General features: G+C 36.8%; 1 protein-coding gene across 3 annotated transcripts; it reads right to left on the bottom strand.

Moving 5' to 3' along the window:
- Positions 1 to 1,170: 1,170 nt before the first annotated feature.
- IMPACT (impact RWD domain protein) lies at positions 1,171 to 16,954 on the bottom strand. 3 transcript variants are annotated; one of them, XM_007427953.4, is made up of 11 exons: positions 16,812 to 16,954; positions 13,162 to 13,290; positions 12,669 to 12,721; positions 10,402 to 10,464; positions 9,612 to 9,697; positions 8,895 to 9,026; positions 7,816 to 7,910; positions 3,390 to 3,463; positions 3,059 to 3,149; positions 2,002 to 2,136; positions 1,171 to 1,544 (listed from the first exon to the last, which is right to left on the bottom strand). In XM_007427953.4, exons 1-11 carry the CDS (start codon positions 16,848 to 16,850, stop codon positions 1,476 to 1,478), a joined length of 966 nt encoding a protein of 321 aa, XP_007428015.1. In that variant the 5' UTR covers positions 16,851 to 16,954; the 3' UTR covers positions 1,171 to 1,475. The 3 variants fall into 3 exon arrangements, with proteins under 3 accessions (XP_007428015.1, XP_007428016.1, XP_025022255.1); XM_007427954.4 differs by having other exon boundaries at positions 8,895 to 9,023; XM_025166487.2 differs by lacking the exon at positions 13,162 to 13,290 and having other exon boundaries at positions 16,812 to 16,938.
- Between the last annotated feature and the right edge of the window lie 1,551 nt (positions 16,955 to 18,505).

Genomic DNA, 18,505 nt, shown 5'->3' with positions numbered 1-18,505 from the left:
CTGGTTGTAGCAATCCAGAACAAAAGATAGCAAAACAATTTTCTTCTCACTTCCCCTCCCCGCCACCCTAATTTGCTTTGGGATGATTTAATACATCCAGTAGTTGCTCCTTCATCTCTGATCCAATTTTAGAATACACTACAACTTAAGAGCCATTACGATGCTTTCAACGGACACAAGAATTGAAATTTCACAATAAAACTGTTTGATAATAACACGTTTTTGAGGGTGCTAAATGTCTTTATTTTTCTCAGTTCTGATTCTGTAAATAATTCTTCGCAAGAGTTGTTTTCTGACTCATGAGAACAGTTCTATTTCATTCAAAGTTGAGAGTACTATAAAAAAAAAATCAAAGAAATCTTAATGCCTTTTTTAAAATGGAGTTTTATCAGAGGTAGTTTTAGACTCTGGTAGTTGATGTCTATCAAGATTGCCTTTCTCTGATTTTGGCAAAAGTGTCATAAATAAAAATCTAATCTACTGTATTCAATATGACTGTGTCTATAGCACTTGGCATAATCACATCAGAAATTCAGAAAAATAAATGACTAATGAATTCAGACTAAAATATTTTGTCATCTCCAAGAAAATGCACACATGAAATTTTCAACTGCTATTAGTTTCTCTCATATGTGGACAATCTAATACCAGTGTCACTATGAAAACTATATTCAACAAGAAAAGCTATTATCATTTAGGAAAAATATCTTAAATGCATTGTATTCATTCTTCCATAGTTCTGTTTCCAACTGAAACATCTAAGTTCACCAGTGTAGTGAACAAAAAGTCTTATATACTTCTCCTTGGCCTTGCTTAAAGTGATACTGAATTAACTTCAGGAGATTATAAGTATATGCTTGTTTCATGTAACCCAGCCACCTCCAACCTGTTGCCCTCTCAAAAGCCACTCTGGGTGGGAATGAGGTATCAATATATCTGATGAAGTTTGGTAAAAACACGTACAGTCAATTCTCAAATCTATGTTTTGCTTAAGACCTGTGCCATAGCCAAACAATAAGAAAAGTGAGATCTGAAATTGCTGTGTGGAGCAGAAGTTGACACTTGGCATAAAGGGGAGTTGTCAAAGACCTTCAAGATTGCTTGGTACAACAGATTCTTACTACCGTACATTATCAAAATGTTTTCCCCAGAAGAATAAAGAGAAGATAGTGAAACTCTGCCTTTCTCATTTATTGTTTCTTAACAAATCAAAGGCTAATTCCACAGGGAAGCTTTTCTATTGAAAGACCTTGATTCTTGAGCAGCTGAGACAGTCAACAAACTGAAGGTGTTTTCTGGGACTGCTGCTGCTGAGTTTTCTTACTAAGAAGAATATTTTCTTATTACTGCAAAGTATTTCCACACTTTTGGGATAAAGGGTTTATAATATTAAAAGTCATATAAGGTAACTGAGCAGTTAACTGTCAACATACAGTCAAAAGATGAAACACTGCTATGCAATTCTACAAAATAAATCAATGTTCTGCTTTCTTCTTGTCTTTTCTCATTCTTTTGTTCTTTCCCAGATGCTTAGATGAATTTTCCTAGAGAAATAAATTATAGAAAAATCAGATAAACATAACTAAATGGCTGCTTCTTTTTCTACATAGATCACACGCTTTTCTGAACACCACTAGCATATATTCAGGATTAATTATCTGAAATTAATATTCTATTTCACTTATTTTGTCCCTATTTCATGAATGCTTTGGGGAAAGTTTTGTACATGTAAATTATTTAAAATTATTTGTGTTGGGTGAAAATTGGCTATAAAAGTGATACAATGTTTATAATTGTTTAAATGAGAAAAGCTTAAAGAGAAATTTGCATTTTTTTCCTTAAATAAAAAAAACTTCGATAAATTCAGTTATGGGATAATATTGTAGATAGCACTCATTGTCAATGATATTAGGTATGCATTTCAGCTCTATCCTACCCATACCAAAAGGAACACATTATCAGGAAGAAGCTATTGCTACAATTATTTTACTATAAGCTTACGGATAGATTAGTGTAATTCTGCTCCACAAGTATATTTCTGGCACAATTGTTGATGTGTTTGAAACGATCTGGTCCTAGAAGGATACCACCATACCAGCGGGACACCACTACCAAAACGTTGTGGACATTCAAGATCTATTTTGAAAAATATCACATACATATTAATATTTAGAAGATGACTTACAACTGTCTGACTCACTTTGTTACATACAGTGAGCATCTCTTAATTGTCAGCCCAATCCACACTACTTGCAAAAATATAATTCTAGAAAAACAAACTTATTTTTGCAGCTTCCTGATCCACAGCTTGAAGCAAGCCAACTTCATAGTTATGGTGGGTGTCATTAAATCTCAGTTTAACTAGAGTATCCATTTTCAGGCACCATGCAAATTTGCATTTAGTTCTAAACAAAAGCCTCTGTAAGCAGAGCTTCTGCTTTCTAATAGTTAAGAGGGAAGGGAGGAAGCTGATAAGCTCAGTGTTCTTGCCTGTAGCTGTAAACTTCAGTTTATCATTATCAAACCATCGGCAACGACTAGAAAGATGTCTAGATGCTTCGTATTTAATTTTTTTTTTTTTTAACTCCTGCAAGACAAAGACAAACCTAGATCTTACCTATTTGCCATAAAAGTTAGCATGGCCTTTCCAATCTAGGTTTCTTCAGATATTGTAGCCTACAACTTCCTGTTGGATGATGGATTTGTAGTCTACAATATCTGGAAGGAATTATTGGAAAAGCTGGATATTACTTCTTTCTGAAATTATTTATCTTGACAAGGCTGTGATATGAATCATGGGCAAGGAAATGTTAGAGATCAGAAGGAGAACATTAAACACCAATTGACATTTTATGATGGTGGAAATTAGTGATATTTTCACTAAATATACAGAAAATTATTAATCTCTTCTCTGTATTTAATAAAATATTCTAAATAGCAAATAATACTTTCAAATAGGCTGTATATATATCCACTGACAAAAGTTTGCAGAATCTCGATTACAATGCTATGGCTACAAACAATGAAAAATATCTTGTTACCAATTGATTCCTTTTACCTGCATGAGATGGAGAAGACGACCCCCTGCTGCTGTTTCACCATCATCTTCACAATCCTGTAAAAAAGTCTGCTTGTCTTCACAGTATATCCTTAAAATAAAAAACAATGCTAGATCACAGTGCAAATATGCTGCTTATTCTATATCATGGTACATTTGCTTGCTTCTCAATCTACTGCTTTCACAAAACTCTCTAAAATCTATGAATAATCTCATGCAATTCTACTGGGTCTGAACATATAGATCCTAGAGATAGAACATTCATTAGTGGATTTTTATCCTCTTCACCATTTTGCAGTACATTAATTACTATCAAAACTTAGCTACTCACCTGTAACCATATATGTTGTGAGTAGCACTGGCTATTTTCTTATTTTTGTACAACTCAGCAAGAATATTTTTCACCTTGGAAGAAAAATAAAGTTTGCCAGTTATTAGGATGTATATGCTTTATAGAAGATATTACAAACTCCTTATTGATGGTTAATTCTTTTATACCCAAACTCAGCAAGAATATTTTTCACCTTGGAAGGAAAATAAAGTTTGCCAGTTATTAGGATGTATATGCTTTATATGCTTTACTTGAAGATATTACAAACTCCTTATTGATGCTTAATTCTTTTATACCCAAATGTAATTAAATAAAACTTTCAATCAGAGAATACGGAATGCATATTTCAGCCAACTTACTCTCTTTCTCTAAAATACAGTATAGAAAAACAAGACATAAACACTTTGACTTAAAAGAAATGACATGGGATTCAATGGTACATGTGTCTGAGTGCTATGCTTGGGAAAAGTTTGGAAGTACAAAAATTGTTAATTATATAGATGGAAAGAGTATAATCCCCATCTGAGATGGGAGAATGGCTTAAATGTTTAAGGAAATTACTATATTAGGAATGAAACCCCAAGAACTACATACTTCAGAAAGTCCTGCTGCTGCCCCCAATCTTTTCAAAGTCAACAGAGAGAACCATGGAGAAGAGCCACAGTTTTGTGATTGCTATCCTCTAATGATCATGGATTGGGATGGAAAAGAAAGAAAAGTATCTGCAGATTTCCTAGGTTACAGAAATACTGCTCTTATGGTTTGATATCTTTACCATAACCAGTCCATTTATAGTTAATTCTGTCCTTTCCTTCCTGAGGGAAGAGCCTGAGACCTAGACTGAATCAACAATAGTTAATTTACAGAGATTGTATTTTCTAGCCATTTTGAGAATCAGTCTTGGCTGATAATTGGGGCATAAACATAGGCTTAAATTCTAACTTCCTTCCCATCAACAGAAAAGAATTCACTGAATAAAGCTTTCCCCTACATGCTCCTTTTGGGGGCTCTGCTTCTAAGATTTGGTACATCCTTAGGAACAGATGATGCAAGAGACAACAGGGAAATGGCAAATCCCCAGAAGTAACATTCCCCCTTATCTGAAATGAATAGGAGTTTAGGATGCAAGGCATTTATAATTATATTAAATAAGCATTATAGATAAAGTAAGGAAATCAATTAAGCAGGCAAAAATGTAGAACAGCAACAATTGTGGAAAGAAATATAAAAACAAGACAGGGATATCAGCTGATGATGATTTTAATATACATAGAAAATAGAGCAACCTTCAGATGCTACATTAAATGGTAGAAAATAAAATTACCTATATTGTCATCAAAACAATAAATTGATTCTCGTCAGATGCTACAAAAAAGCACTGCCCAATCTACAGAAACTCAAAGGGCCCTTGGTATAAGAAGATGAAATATGAAACAGCAGTATTATTAAATTAGCAGCCTTAATCAGAGTGTGATCTTTGGCATTCAAGATTCATGTGTTTCCAATTGTTGGGCTGGATCTAGATTTAGTCCAGTTAAGAGTACACTTACCAAAATAAATAAATCTACTTTAAGTCTAACCCATTAGTGATACCTTAGTCGCTATATCCTGTAGTGCCTTTCTTCTAAGAAACCAAAATGTACAGGAATCAAATGTTTTAACTTTGTTTGCATCCTGCCTAGTAAATTACAGAATCCAATATGTTAGCCTGCAGAAATAAACAAGTCTTCTCTAACACACTTTTCAATTGTCTGCATTATAGTCACTAAAGAATTCAGTAAAGAATTAGGCAGTAATTTATCAGTTGTCTTTTTCCTGTCTCTCTTCAAATATAGTAACAATTGTTTTATTCTTATCAGAGATTACATTTCGCTATAATAAATAAATGCTGTGTAAAGAAGCTGTTTTAATAAACAATGCATAATTAATACCACTTTAAGTAAAACAATATTAAAGCTCTGAGAGCTTGAGAAAACATGTCTGGCAAGTGAACAGCATTTAATTCAAAAGAAAAAAAAGTCATTCCTCTAGAGTTATCAAAATACAACTTCAATATTTATCTTTGCTGTATTTCCATTATTTCAAAGCAAATTCACTTACTATGTCAGAAGAACACTGCTGAAGTATATCTCATACTTCATAGCACCTTGAAAGACAGATTTTTTAAAATAACTCTCACAGAAATATATATCCCTCTTCCTACACTTGATCTTAGCAAAAAGGCCAAGACAATTGCCAAAGGAGGATAATGTAGGTAAATAAACAGTGCTGTAATTGCCTAGTGGTTCATTTGCAGAAAACAAAAATGTTCCACAACACACATAAAAGGGAATAAACTAGAACACGATGAGACGCATGTATGAAAAAAATCCGAGGGTAATGGAACTTATTCCAAAACAAATAGGCACACTACAAGTGGGCAATCCATGATCTTCCAGATATTGGTGGACTCCAATCAACATAAACCTCAACCACAGTAGTTATGGATGATGGATATTGAGGTCCAACAACTTGAAGAGAACCAGGGATCCCCAATTCCTAATGGATGTGAGGTTCATACATATATTGTATCTGCCCAACCCATGCTGTCCTCTGATCTGTGTGATTGTTGTATAACCACAAGTGAGATGATGCGGGATCCTTTAGTCACAAAGACTTAGTGGAGGTAGATAAGATGGCGTTGTCCAGATCTTTGAATAACAACTTGCAAAATTGCCTGTTAAAGTAGCTGGATCCACCCAGTTACCTTCCTGCCACAGCTACTGTATTTTTGTATATTTTGGAAATATAAGGGGTCTGAGGTAAGACAGGAAATACAGTAATTATAACTGTTTTTAATTAAAATTATATTCTGCCTTCCATTTAAAGTTTTTGAGCATCTAATGATAGAACATAGATAAAATGGTCCATTTCAATTAAAATATTGATGTATTTTAAATAAAAACATACCAGGAAAAGGAAATCACAACACCCACCGAATAAAAACCTGTCTCACCTACAGTCTAACTTAGACAACAACAGATAATGAGGAAATCCAGATATCAGACCAGCACTAAAAATGATGCAACTCTATTTTATTGTTACAGGATAGATAAAAATTGTTTAATATGAAAGACTACTTAATATAAATGCAATACAGAAATTAGTTAGAATTTGGCTTTCTACAGATTTAGTGTGGATGTTACACTCATGCACCCAAGGTGAGTTTTGGAGAAAAAGGAGGTAGAAAGTCGTGGTGTTCGTAAGCTGTCTCAAGGTAATATTCTCTAGTTAGTAGGCAGTGCCTAAATGTTTATTTTTGATATGTCATTTTCTACAATAACACACTTGGAAAGAAATCCTGTTCTGTCTGTATGGGTGCACACCAAGGTAGATGTCATACTCTGTCCTCATAAGTACTTTGCCACATTGTTGTGTCTCCTTTTCCCATAGCATTCAGAGACAGTTCTTTATTCCCATTCCTTCATTCAGCCTTGTTACCCTGCCCATTCCATAGGCTGATGTCTTTTATAAGATAACAGAAGCTTCTCATGGGTTTCCTTTGCTTGTCCATGAGTTGGTCCAGGAATTTAGTATTTGTTTCAGTAGTATTAAGGCTCTTAATATTCCAGACTATTATTTTCTCATCTCTCTCAGTTCTTATCCATTATTCTTGTCTATCATCCATGTCTTAGCATGCTTTCAGCCTTCTCCAGCCTCATTCTGATATTGTTTCAGCCTGTATCAAATATTTCATTCATTTTCCATTCACATACTAATAGGTCTATCTATAAAGAAGTGCTACAGATAGTGTAAATTGCTAGACAGTAAGCTAAATTTACAATGCACCAAGTTGTCCTTTCTTGATATCATATTTCCCACAGATTTGCATAGGTTACAAGCAAAGAGCCCAAGTGCTACTTTCACTTCCAGTTGTTTGTCAATATCAATATAGTATTTTATTGCTTTTCCCCAGCAGCATGGCCCTATTTTCAAACCAAGAAACCCACATAATCAGAAACTCCTTTGTAACAATTTACCCATAAGATCACTCAACCTGAGAAAAACAGCTACCATAACATACCACTGTTTACAGACATCAGAGCCAAAAAATAAATCAAAATCTCCACAATATGTGAACTTCTAGATGTATCAATTACATCCCACTGAATGGGATAGTGAAATTTGCAAATTCAGAAAGTTACCAAGCATTTTTCTTACATGACCACCTTGCATTCAAAATTTCCTATTTCATTCATTTGACTCTTCAAATAATTTTATTTATACCAATATTTTGGCATAGGTAACAGATTATCTATATCTTGAATGCAAACAATTATTTGGTGTTGCTTCAGTCAATTCATCTAGACATGAATAGGCTGAATCCATCCATATAACTGATTGGATAACATAATGACATGATTGATTGAAAACAGGCTTTACTAACCTGTTTGAGGCACACGACAGGTGCTAAATGTGCCTGGAATGTGCTCCTTCGGTCTGTAATTGGGTTTCCATGATAAATTGGAGGTAACTCATCATCTGAAAATTTAAGAATTCAGATTTTGTGCAAGGATAGTTTACTGAACTTTCTACCTAATTCTAATAGAATTTTGAGTGCTTCTGCTAAACTGATATTTCTCCTTCTCACAACTACTATCTCTGTGCTCTTTAAATCTTAACAATGAATGGTGATTTCTAGTCATGTTCATCAATTTTTAAAGTTCTCCTTTCCTATGGCTTATTGATTTCAAGGGTTTAATCCTGTTTTTCAGGTCAAATGCAAAGGATGGGTTGCTTCAAACTAGGAAACAAGATAAAAGAATGCAAAGAGACAGACTGTACAAGTAAAGATTCACGCTTGGCTCATACAATCTAATCACCAATATCTCAATGTACTATTTACAAAGAACCAAGATAACTAGAGATTCCTTTATCTTAGAATTCTGTTTTTGTTCCTTTCTCATTTCAACTGGCATCAAGATCTTGGATAGACATAGTTGCTTAGAATCTTGTGCATTATGAAGTATCTCTCCAAATCAAATCCAAAGCATTGCACAGCCTTAAGAAATATCTAAGATGTGGATATATAAGCAACTATAAGGGTTGGAATCCTATGCAGTCAGGACTGCAGATCCCAAAGAGGTATTTATTCAACACTTTCCCCAATTCAGATATCCACATCTGACACATGGACGTAGGGAAGACAGCCAGAGGAAACTGCATGACCCTGTCACACCTTTCTACAATGGTAGAACATACGTTTGACAAGTAGGAGGTCCATGGCTATCCCATTATTGGGGGAAAAAAAAAACCACTCTCATTACCTAATGGCCAAGGTAATTTGTGTTAATCGTACAAGGCTAGATGAACCAGAGTCTTGTCTTAGTATAAATCAACTTCTATGTTGCTACAATCTTATTCTCTTCATAGGGGCTTCATAGTATCATGTCCCTTGAAATGGTTTTGCTTTTTATTGTTATATAAGATTAAGTGAAATATAATGGGACAGCAACAGCAATTTACCTTCTTTTTTTTCAGACAGATCAAAATTCAACATTACAGCTGTACAATCTGGAAGAGGTTGATATTCCAGGGAAAACTCTTCTTCATAGTCCACATCTGTTTCTTCTGTAATTTTTTTATTATCTGGCCCTACTGGCATAAAATCAATGCTAGTTTTAACTACTTAAATGGCAAGAACTCTAGAGAAATCAATATTAAAGTTCCATTTCCATGCTATTTTGCCAAATACACTTTTATGCAATTTTCACATTTAACGACCTACAGGTTGCTTGTACTCTTTTCCTGACACCTAAGTGTTTTCTATCAATGTTGAAATATGCATTGTTTCATCTGTCTGTCTGTCTTTCTATCACAACACTTTTGCATATGGATATCTGGGGATAAAAATAACAATTACAGCAAATATAACCTGCATATCTCAACTGCTTGCTCTTTGAAATCTAAAACTGCAACACTCACAACATGGACATAAACTTGACCCTGTGTCAATACTAAAATGACACTATGCAAATCATAGAGAGAAAATAAAATACAGGTAAGTGCACAGGCAAGATAGCGAACATTTAAAAGTGAAACAGTTCGGCCCATTTACTATGCTGCCATAATGTCCCTCATGCTGCTATATTTCATTTTTATCCATGAATATCTTCTACTTATTTTCAGTTACATGCCAATTCCTTGCTATAAAATAAGGCCAAACAACCCATAACCCATTACCCGATTCAGATGACTGGGATTTTTCTATCAAAATTTCACGTATCTTCTCCACCCACAAATAAAGGATGCTTTCGCCGAGGTTCTGTCTGAAACAAGCCAATTACAGATGATATATCAAGCAGCTCTTGATTTAAAAGTAAGAACCACATGTGACAAAATCCTATATTTTAATAGCACAGAATAATGCCCACAAAGCATCTGCTAAGTTAACCTCATGCAAAATTCAAATTATGTTTTCTCTAAACTTTCTCCCATATATAATCGCTTTTATACAATGGCACAAATGGTGAAAACTAATTGGCACCCATATCATTCAACCACAGGGTCTTTCGCAAGGTAAGCCTATTCAGGCCTCTCACCATGGGTTCAACTTACTAGAAGCTTTAGAAGGCACAGTAGCGCTATACCAAACACAGAAGTTTGTTACAATCTCTCTTTATTACATGCAATTATCACCATGTAACATGAAGAGGGCTTGCAAAAGCAATTTGGGGCAGGCATAGTGCTTTGTTGCAGAAATATACAAAATCTAACTGACATACTTTTTGAGCATTTGATCTCTGGATCCCAAACATTATTCTTAAAGCAATTCTCCTGATCCTGCAAGAAAAGAGGTCCATTCTCCCTGTATAAAATGCAAGTGTCTCAATTTTCAGGAAATAGATCCATTTTACTATACCTTTTGCATTGTACTGCCACCTGCTGGAATTATGACTATTTAGATCTTTAGAAATACAAGTAAATTTTTAAAACTCTACATTAAAACAGTATACAAGTATGCACTACTTACACATAAATTTCTTCCAGATGATTTGCCAGTTCTGCATAGTCCCTCTGTAGAAGCCAAGGCGCACTAGAACACAGTGAATATGCCAGTTTCTATTGATAGCATTTTCTAAATCATTTCCTATGTACATATCATAAAAATTGCAAGTTATTAATAAGTATAATTATTACATAAACCCATATGCTCCCCAAATCATTCTAGGTTCTAGATAGCCTACAGTTAACAAAATAAAATACAGAATAAAAACACTCCCACATCTAGTCTCACCTTAGCATGAATCAGTGTTTCTCAGGCTCAGCAACGTGTGGACTGCAACTCACAGAACTGGTGGCTGGGAAATTCTGGGAGTTGAAGTCCACACATCTGAAAGTTGCTGAGGTTGAGAAACACTGGCCTAAACCACCAGGCCCCCAACAGCAGCTGCTTCCAGTCAGGTGGTACCCCCTCTATCAAAGGCTCTTTGGAAAAACACTGTGTTAGCGTTCTTGCAAAATGACAGTAGGGAGGGGGCCAACCTGGCCATGGGAAGTATACTATTTCAGAGCAAGGGGGTTATGACCAAGAAAGCCTGCTTTGGGGTTTCCACCAGATTCACGTCTCAAGGGTAAGGGGTCTACAACATCTCTCCTGGCCTGAATGTGTTGGGCAGACAGAATCTATCCAGATCAGATAGTACCAAAGGTAATGAGAACCCAAACCATAAAGGGGTAACCAGTACTTTGAACTGCATCTGAAAGCCTACTGGCTACCAGCGCACTCCCAACAAAATAGATGTAATTCTGTTAAATGAATTATTTCTAATAACCATGCAGGTAGTTACATTCAGTGCCACTGCACCTTCCAAATCACCTTCAGAGCAGCCCCATGAAGTGTGAATTATAGTAATCTAACCAAGAGGCGATAGGGTCATGTGCTATTGTCACCACTGCCTGCTGATCTAGGAAAGGCCAAACTGGCACACTAGCTGAAACTGGGCAAAGGCTCTTCTCAACACAATTTCTACTTGCTGTCTAGCACAAGTCCAGAAGGACCCCCAGTTTGTGTACATGTTCCTTCAGGGATAGTGGTACACTGTCCAGAGCTAAAGATGGAACAAATCTAGAAACAGAAGGCTTCTACAGAAACATTAACTCCATCTTTCAGAGATGGCTAAGCCTATTCAGTCCCATCCAGTCTGTTCCAGCCTCCACAGTCAAGACTTTTACCACATGCCCAGTATAGTCTGGAGTGGAGATGTAAACTTGATTATATTACTTACTGATGATGTCACATCCAGAATTAATGGATGACCTCTCCCTGCAATTTCACACAGATGTTAAAGGGAGAGGCCAATCCCTGAGTACCCCCCTGCCCCCAGACTATCCATGGGTTTGACCTCTTCTGTCCAACAACATTGATTGGGATTACCCACCCAGAAAACAAAAGAACTATGCACCAAAATGCCTCCAACCCCAACACACACAAGCAACACCCCAAAATACCATGGTTGATATTTAATGTCACTGAGAGGTTAAGAAGAGGGTACACTTCTTCCATCTAAATCTTGCCAGAGTCATCCACTAGAGTGATCAATGCCATTTCCAGACTGAAATTAATCCAGATAGTCTACTTCATGAGGGGGTCTCATAACTGCTGTCCCTCTTCTCAAGAATATTCCCCAAAAATGAGATGCTGGTGATATGGGTGCACATCTTCTCTGTTGGTGTCTGCATTTTGGAATGCTACCTCCATGAGATGTGTGGGGTGCTCATTATATTTCCTGAACAATTGTTGAAGACCTCTCTCTTTATTCAGGTCTTTCCTATATCAATTCTAGATGAGTGAATCTTTTGCCTTTGTTTTCTTTTCCTACCAACTCTTTAAAGTATATGGGTTTCTTTAATCATTCATTTTGTTCCTTTATATACCACACATTCCCAGACTACAGGCTGGCTGGCAGAGGTTAACAATAGAACCAACAAATAATATAACCAAAATTAAAGGAGCACAAAATGAACACCAACAATATAAGATTATTGAAAATTAAAAGCCAAAAAAAATGGCAATATCAAAACAACGCATCAAAGGGAAATTAAAACTACATATTAGACATGTGGTATCAGCAATTAACATCTGGCAATAAAACAGGCATGGCCCTTATGTAGGAAGTCTAAAGAATGAAAATCTGTTTAAAGGTTTCTGTTACAGAATAACAAAGAATTACTGGGGGACGGTTATAGTTAGAGTTGTGTATTATTAAAGTGATATATTCCTGGAAAGTATGTACTTACTTAAGTTGATAAATTGGTGGTGCTGAAGTTGGATATTCAGGAGGCAGAATCACCTGCAAGATTTTAATAGTCAACCAGCAGTAGTATCTTTCTTAAAAAGTAGCTGGGAAAAATATCCATAAGATCAGTTCTGAAATACTGTAACAGTATAAAAATATACCAAAAAGATACAGTCTTAGACTATATGGTCCTGTACACTAAAGAAACTGCAACTTGCTTTTGTATAAATAGGCACAGATCTTAGCGTTCATCACCTTTCTTAGTATCAGCAAGATGGTACTCCAATAGCATAAAGGAGATTTAATTCTCCCCCTTCCCAATTCTCTGGAGCACTGTATGCACAACTAGCAATTTTTAAAAGAAAGAACTATACTCAACATTAAAACTGTTCTAGGGAAAAAATAAAAACCAAAAAATAAAAACATCAATACTCTATACTCTGACACTGTCCACTTTCTAAACTATAGTCCTAATTATATAACTACAAACCTACCTGCAAACTGAGAGTCCACTTTGGCTGTGCTGAGCAATCACTAATCTTAATGCAAAAAATTTTCTCATCTTCATCAACAGCGCACCATTCATCACCATATATAGCTGACAGAGCTTCAATTTCTTCTGTCTGGCAAAAATGATGTTATATTATTTTATAATATTCTTTATATTATTTAAATATATAAGTATTTTATATTAAAATAATATAAAATACTCTTTCTGGCTGGAAAGAGATAAAACTACTCAGTTTCATACCTTCGGCTTTTGTTTGCCTCCTAACTGTTCCCCTACCCTTTGAATGTTGAGTGCCTGCTTATTGTCTTGTACACATCAAAGCAATGTGATTGTGCCACAGCCCAGGGCTGGGAGCTGCGGGCACACTACGCAAACAGCTTACTCTCTTGAAATCCCTTTCTCTCCAATCTCTCTGCTCTATGGGGGTGGGGGAGAGGAGAAAAAAAGCAAGTGATTTCTGTAGGCAATGTCTCCTTTGCCACACCCTTTCCTGCTGCTGGGGCGATTGCATTGTTTTTGGTGTGTAGAAGAGCAAACAGCTTACTCTCTTGCAAACTGTTCCTCTCCAATCTCTCCACTCTGCAACAGGGGGAAAAAAAGAAAAAGTCATAAATGGACCATAAAGTTATTTTTTCAGCACCATTGTAACTTTGAACGGTCGCTGAACAAATGGTTGGTAAGCAAGGACTACCAGTATGTGGTCGCTAAGAGTTGACACCAACTTGATGGATCATCATCATCATCATCATCATCATGTCTTCACCTCAGATTTGTCTCCTTAAGACTAAACACAGTGTATTGTAGCAATTAAGGTGTTGAATAAGAACAGGGAGACCCAGCTTCTTGTCCATCCTCAACATGAAATCTTACCAGATGGCTTTGGGCCAGTCATCTATCTTAGCTCAACTTACCTCATGGGACTGTTGTTGTGGGGAAAATAGGCCATTTTGAGTTCATGAATGAAAGCCAGGATTTAAGTTAAATGTTTTTTTAAAATCTCACATACTAATGACTTCCTAAGTCATTAACAAAATATTGAATAGTAAAGGACCCAGAATTGATTCTTGTGCCATCCAATTTAATCTCTCTCCAATCTGATGAGGATTATCGATGAGCACTCTAGGTATAATTTTAAGCCAGCTATGGATCCACTTAATTATACTATCCTGGCCAGCTTGCTAATCAGTATGTAATGCAGTACTCCACCAGATTCTTTGCTCAATCAGTATATGCTGCATCTATAATATTCTCACAATTAAGGAAGTTATCCTATCAAAAAATGAGATAGGTTAATCTAGCAAGATCTGTTATTGAGAACAGATGCTGACTTCTAGTAATTATTGCATTATATTTAATTACAGACTGACTGCTCTTTGATCTGCTCTAGGATCCTCCAGATGTCAGTGTCAGACTGATTGGTTTGTAGTTTGCTGAATCTTTACCACTTTTTGAAGATAACGGCAGCATGTGTTTTCCTCTAGTCATGTGATTCTTCAGCAGTTTTCCAGGATTTCTCAAGAATAATACATAAGGGTTTGGCCAGATTATCAGATAGTTCCTTTAGTACTCAAGAAAGTCATTTATCTGGTCCTGGAGATTTAAACTTATCCAAAGGAAAAAGATAGTCCCTGATCACATTTTTATCAATCTCAAGCCTACTCCTTCATCCTCATCTTCACAAATTTCCTAGTGGAACACTGGGTTTTTGTTAGAGAAAACTGAACCAAATTTGAGTTGAATAACTCTGCCTTTTCTTTATTACCTGTTAGCATTCTGCTATTTTTACTGAATAGCTAGTATATTGGTTTTGTTTTTATTTTGAACTTAAAGTCTTCTTTATTATTCCTAGTACGATTCACTAACCTCACTTCATTCTGACCTTTCACTTTCCAGACATCAGTTGTACAGTTCTAGGCTATTTGTATCTTCCTTTGTAACTTGGCCCTCTTTCTAGTTCCTGTATGCATGCTTTTTTCCCTCAGATCCTCACTAAAGTTTTCACGCAACTACACTGGTTTCTTTCATTATACTTCATTTCGCTCTTCACTGGGATTGTCATTGTGCTTTTAATCTTTCTTTCTTTAGGACTCATAGACATTCTGAGTTCCTTCTCTCATTAGCTTCTCCTACAAGGAGATCCTACATGAGTTTTGAGTTTATGGAAACCTGCTTTTTTTAAGTCCAAGGCACATGTTTTATTATATTATGTGTTCAAAGAGTGGAGAAAGGCAAAAGAGAATCAGCTGCCTTGACCTAACACTGTCAGTAGGAAAGATAAAGCTGAGAAAGTCAAAGTAACAGGAACATTTGAGGAAGAGATTATATAATGCTGGAGTTCCTAATTTTAAGGGAAATGAAAGTTGGATATAGTTAAACATTTCCTTGAACTTCAAGAAAACAGATGTTCATAAACTCAGAACATTACAACCCCCGCAAGGTGCTGGGTTTTGAAACAGTCCCACTCTTCCACTTTTCCTGATACTTCAAGCTTGCCAAAGAGTTGATTGAAGGCTTAAAGAGACAGTTGTTCCCTTCTGTTCTGACATGGATGGTAAAGCAGGAAAGGTAGTAAACCATCTCTCAAAACTCACCTCCTCCCTGCATCTCTCTATTGGTTGTCACTGTCCTTCTGGGCAGTGACAATCACAAAGGGAGAAAGCAGCCAAGTCAGAGGGTTTAACCAATCACTTAACATGCTCTACACTACTGAAATCATTCAGCCACAAGTCAAAACAGAGGAAATTGATGCACAATAGGGACCAATAACAAGGACAGCAAATTCTGTGCTGGGATAATCTTCTGCCAACTGAAGGATGGAGGGATAGCACTTTTTCCTGGGAACAGAGTATAAGATTGCAACTTTATTCACTCATTAGTATATATCAGGCATATTAAGCAGAACTGTTTCATACAGATTTTACTATCAAGGAGTAGGATGCTATTGCATTGTGGACACCAGGGTAGACAGAGGACTGTACAATGTGAGTTGTCATTACGCATTTGCTATTGGTTTTATTGATTTGATGGAATATTGTAAACCATCTGCAGCCAGTAATATATACATATAATAAATAAGTCATACAGGAAAGAATTGCTATAGCAGCACAGATAACAAAACATTAAACATTGGATAGGAATTTTTCTTAATCAAATGTTTATATGGTCTATCCATGTATTTATGTTATCAATTCCTTCACAAACAAGTCATGATTACACTACACTCACACAAAGAATTCACAAGTTGAATAAGCTTACAGATTCCATACATTCAGTGGATTACCTGTCTTTAATAAAGATAGGTGTGTTGACAACTACTAGCAATGATACAGCTAAACAGAACTTCCATATTCAAAGACAGTGTGCCTCACAGCACGGGCAGGAAATGCCTGTTGCTTCAGCTCCCCACTTACGAACTTCCTAGAAGCTTTATATCGGATCACTGCGTGGCCACCTGACCGCCGGGTGTTTCTAATGTGGGAACGAACCCCAACTCTGACCACTCTGCGAAGGACCTCGAAGCACCCCACATGCGTTAAGCACATTCTCATCTTCCCAGAACCAACCCCTCTCCTGCTGGCTGAAAGTCAACCACCCACCCCACTTCCCAATTACATGGAGCCGAGCACTGCTCACTTGCTTCTGAGTTGTTTCCGTGTCACTCTCCGTCGCCATTCCGCCGAGGAAAGGCGGGGCTCATCGTCCTACGGAACTCCAGATATCCTTGGAACGGCTTGCCGGACGACTTGAGCCGGCACTCCACGCATGCGCAGTGCTGCGATTGAAGTTCTTTCCAGCTCGGGAAACCCCTTAAGAGCGACGCGGAGACGAGGGCGCGTGGGAGGCTTCTGAGTCACTTTGAGTTCGTCGGGCGGAGGACTATGAGAGAGGGGCTGGATTCGTAAACGGCGGTGACTAGTTCGTGGCAGAGGGTGGGGTCCATTGTTCATTTTTCGTGGCGTGCGATGTAATGAGATGGTGTGCTATATGATGGGCGTAAGAAGGTGATGTAGCTTGCTGGGCAGGAATATGGAAGCGGGTTTGCAATAGGCTTGCGCAAGAAGAGAATATAATGGGAACACGAGAATTTAAAAAAAAAATGCCGAAAGGAGATCTAAGGCTTAAGTGATATTCTTGACAATGTTGAATGGTACAGACACTTTCTCTATTGTTATATGGAATTATCCATATAATAAACAAATCTGATGTATATCATACTCTTTACCAGGAGTTGCCAGAATATAGAATCATTGACTAAAATTGTGTAGAAATGCTGTGGTCTTCTCCATGTGCTGTTGATAAACATGTGGCCTCTACACTTTGTGTAAATATGCTGTCACAAGTTGTCTTCAGAGTCAAGATGGACTTGCCTACATGAGCACTATGTTCTCCAATGTTTAAATTATGTACATTTGTTCATTCATACACACCTGATAATATAGTATCTGAATAAATGGGCATAGATCATAAGTGTACTTAAATGTTATAGCGCATGTGGAATGCTCCTTCCATAATTTATTTATGCACAGGGTTCATTATAATGAAAAAAATGTTTTAAGTCTAGATGGTTGGATTAGTTGAATATTCAGATATCTGAAATAATATCCAAGTACTTACCTCCTTTTGACATGAATCAATTATTTCGTAATGGAAAGGACTTGCTAAATAAATGACCTAGATGAGGGGATTGAAGGGGCACTTATCAAATTTGAGGATGACACAAAGCTAGGGGGAATTGCTAACATTTTGGATTCAAGATTTAGAAGGATCTTGACAGACTTGAGCATTGGGTCCTATCCAACAAGATGCAGTTCTGTGGAGAGAAAAGTAAGGTCCTGCACTTAGGCAGAAAAAAACAGATGCACAGGTACAGGATAGGCAGCACCTGGCTCAGCAGTAGTGCCAATGAGAGGGATCTAGGTGTCCTGGTGGCCCACCTCTTAAGTATGAGTCAGCAGTGTGCTGCAGCTGCCAAAAAAGCTAACACAATCCTAGGCTGCATCAATAGAGGGATAGTATCAAGATCAAGGGAAGTGATAGTACTGCTCTACACTGCGCTGGTGAGGCCACATTTGGAATACTGCATCCGGTTCTGGTCACCACAATACAAAAAAGATGCTGAGGCCCTAGAAACAGTGCAGAGAAGAGCAACGAAGATGATAAGGGGTTGGAGGCTAAATCCTATGAAGAACAGCTAAAGGAACTAGGTATATTTAGCTTAACAAAGAGAAGACTGGGGGGAGACATGATAGCAGTCTTCCAATGCTTGAAGGGCTGTCACAGGGAAGAGGATGTAGATTTATTCTTGGTAGTGTATAAGGGTAGGACAA

Source organism: Python bivittatus, unplaced genomic scaffold (assembly GCF_059951505.1).
Source record: "Python bivittatus isolate LINGU-HERP-01145 unplaced genomic scaffold, Pbiv_v1 ctg000840_np1212, whole genome shotgun sequence".
NCBI lineage: Eukaryota > Metazoa > Chordata > Lepidosauria > Squamata > Pythonidae > Python > Python bivittatus.
The sequence above is the reverse complement of the archived record's forward strand: the minus strand, read 5'-3'. Positions and strand labels throughout refer to the sequence as shown.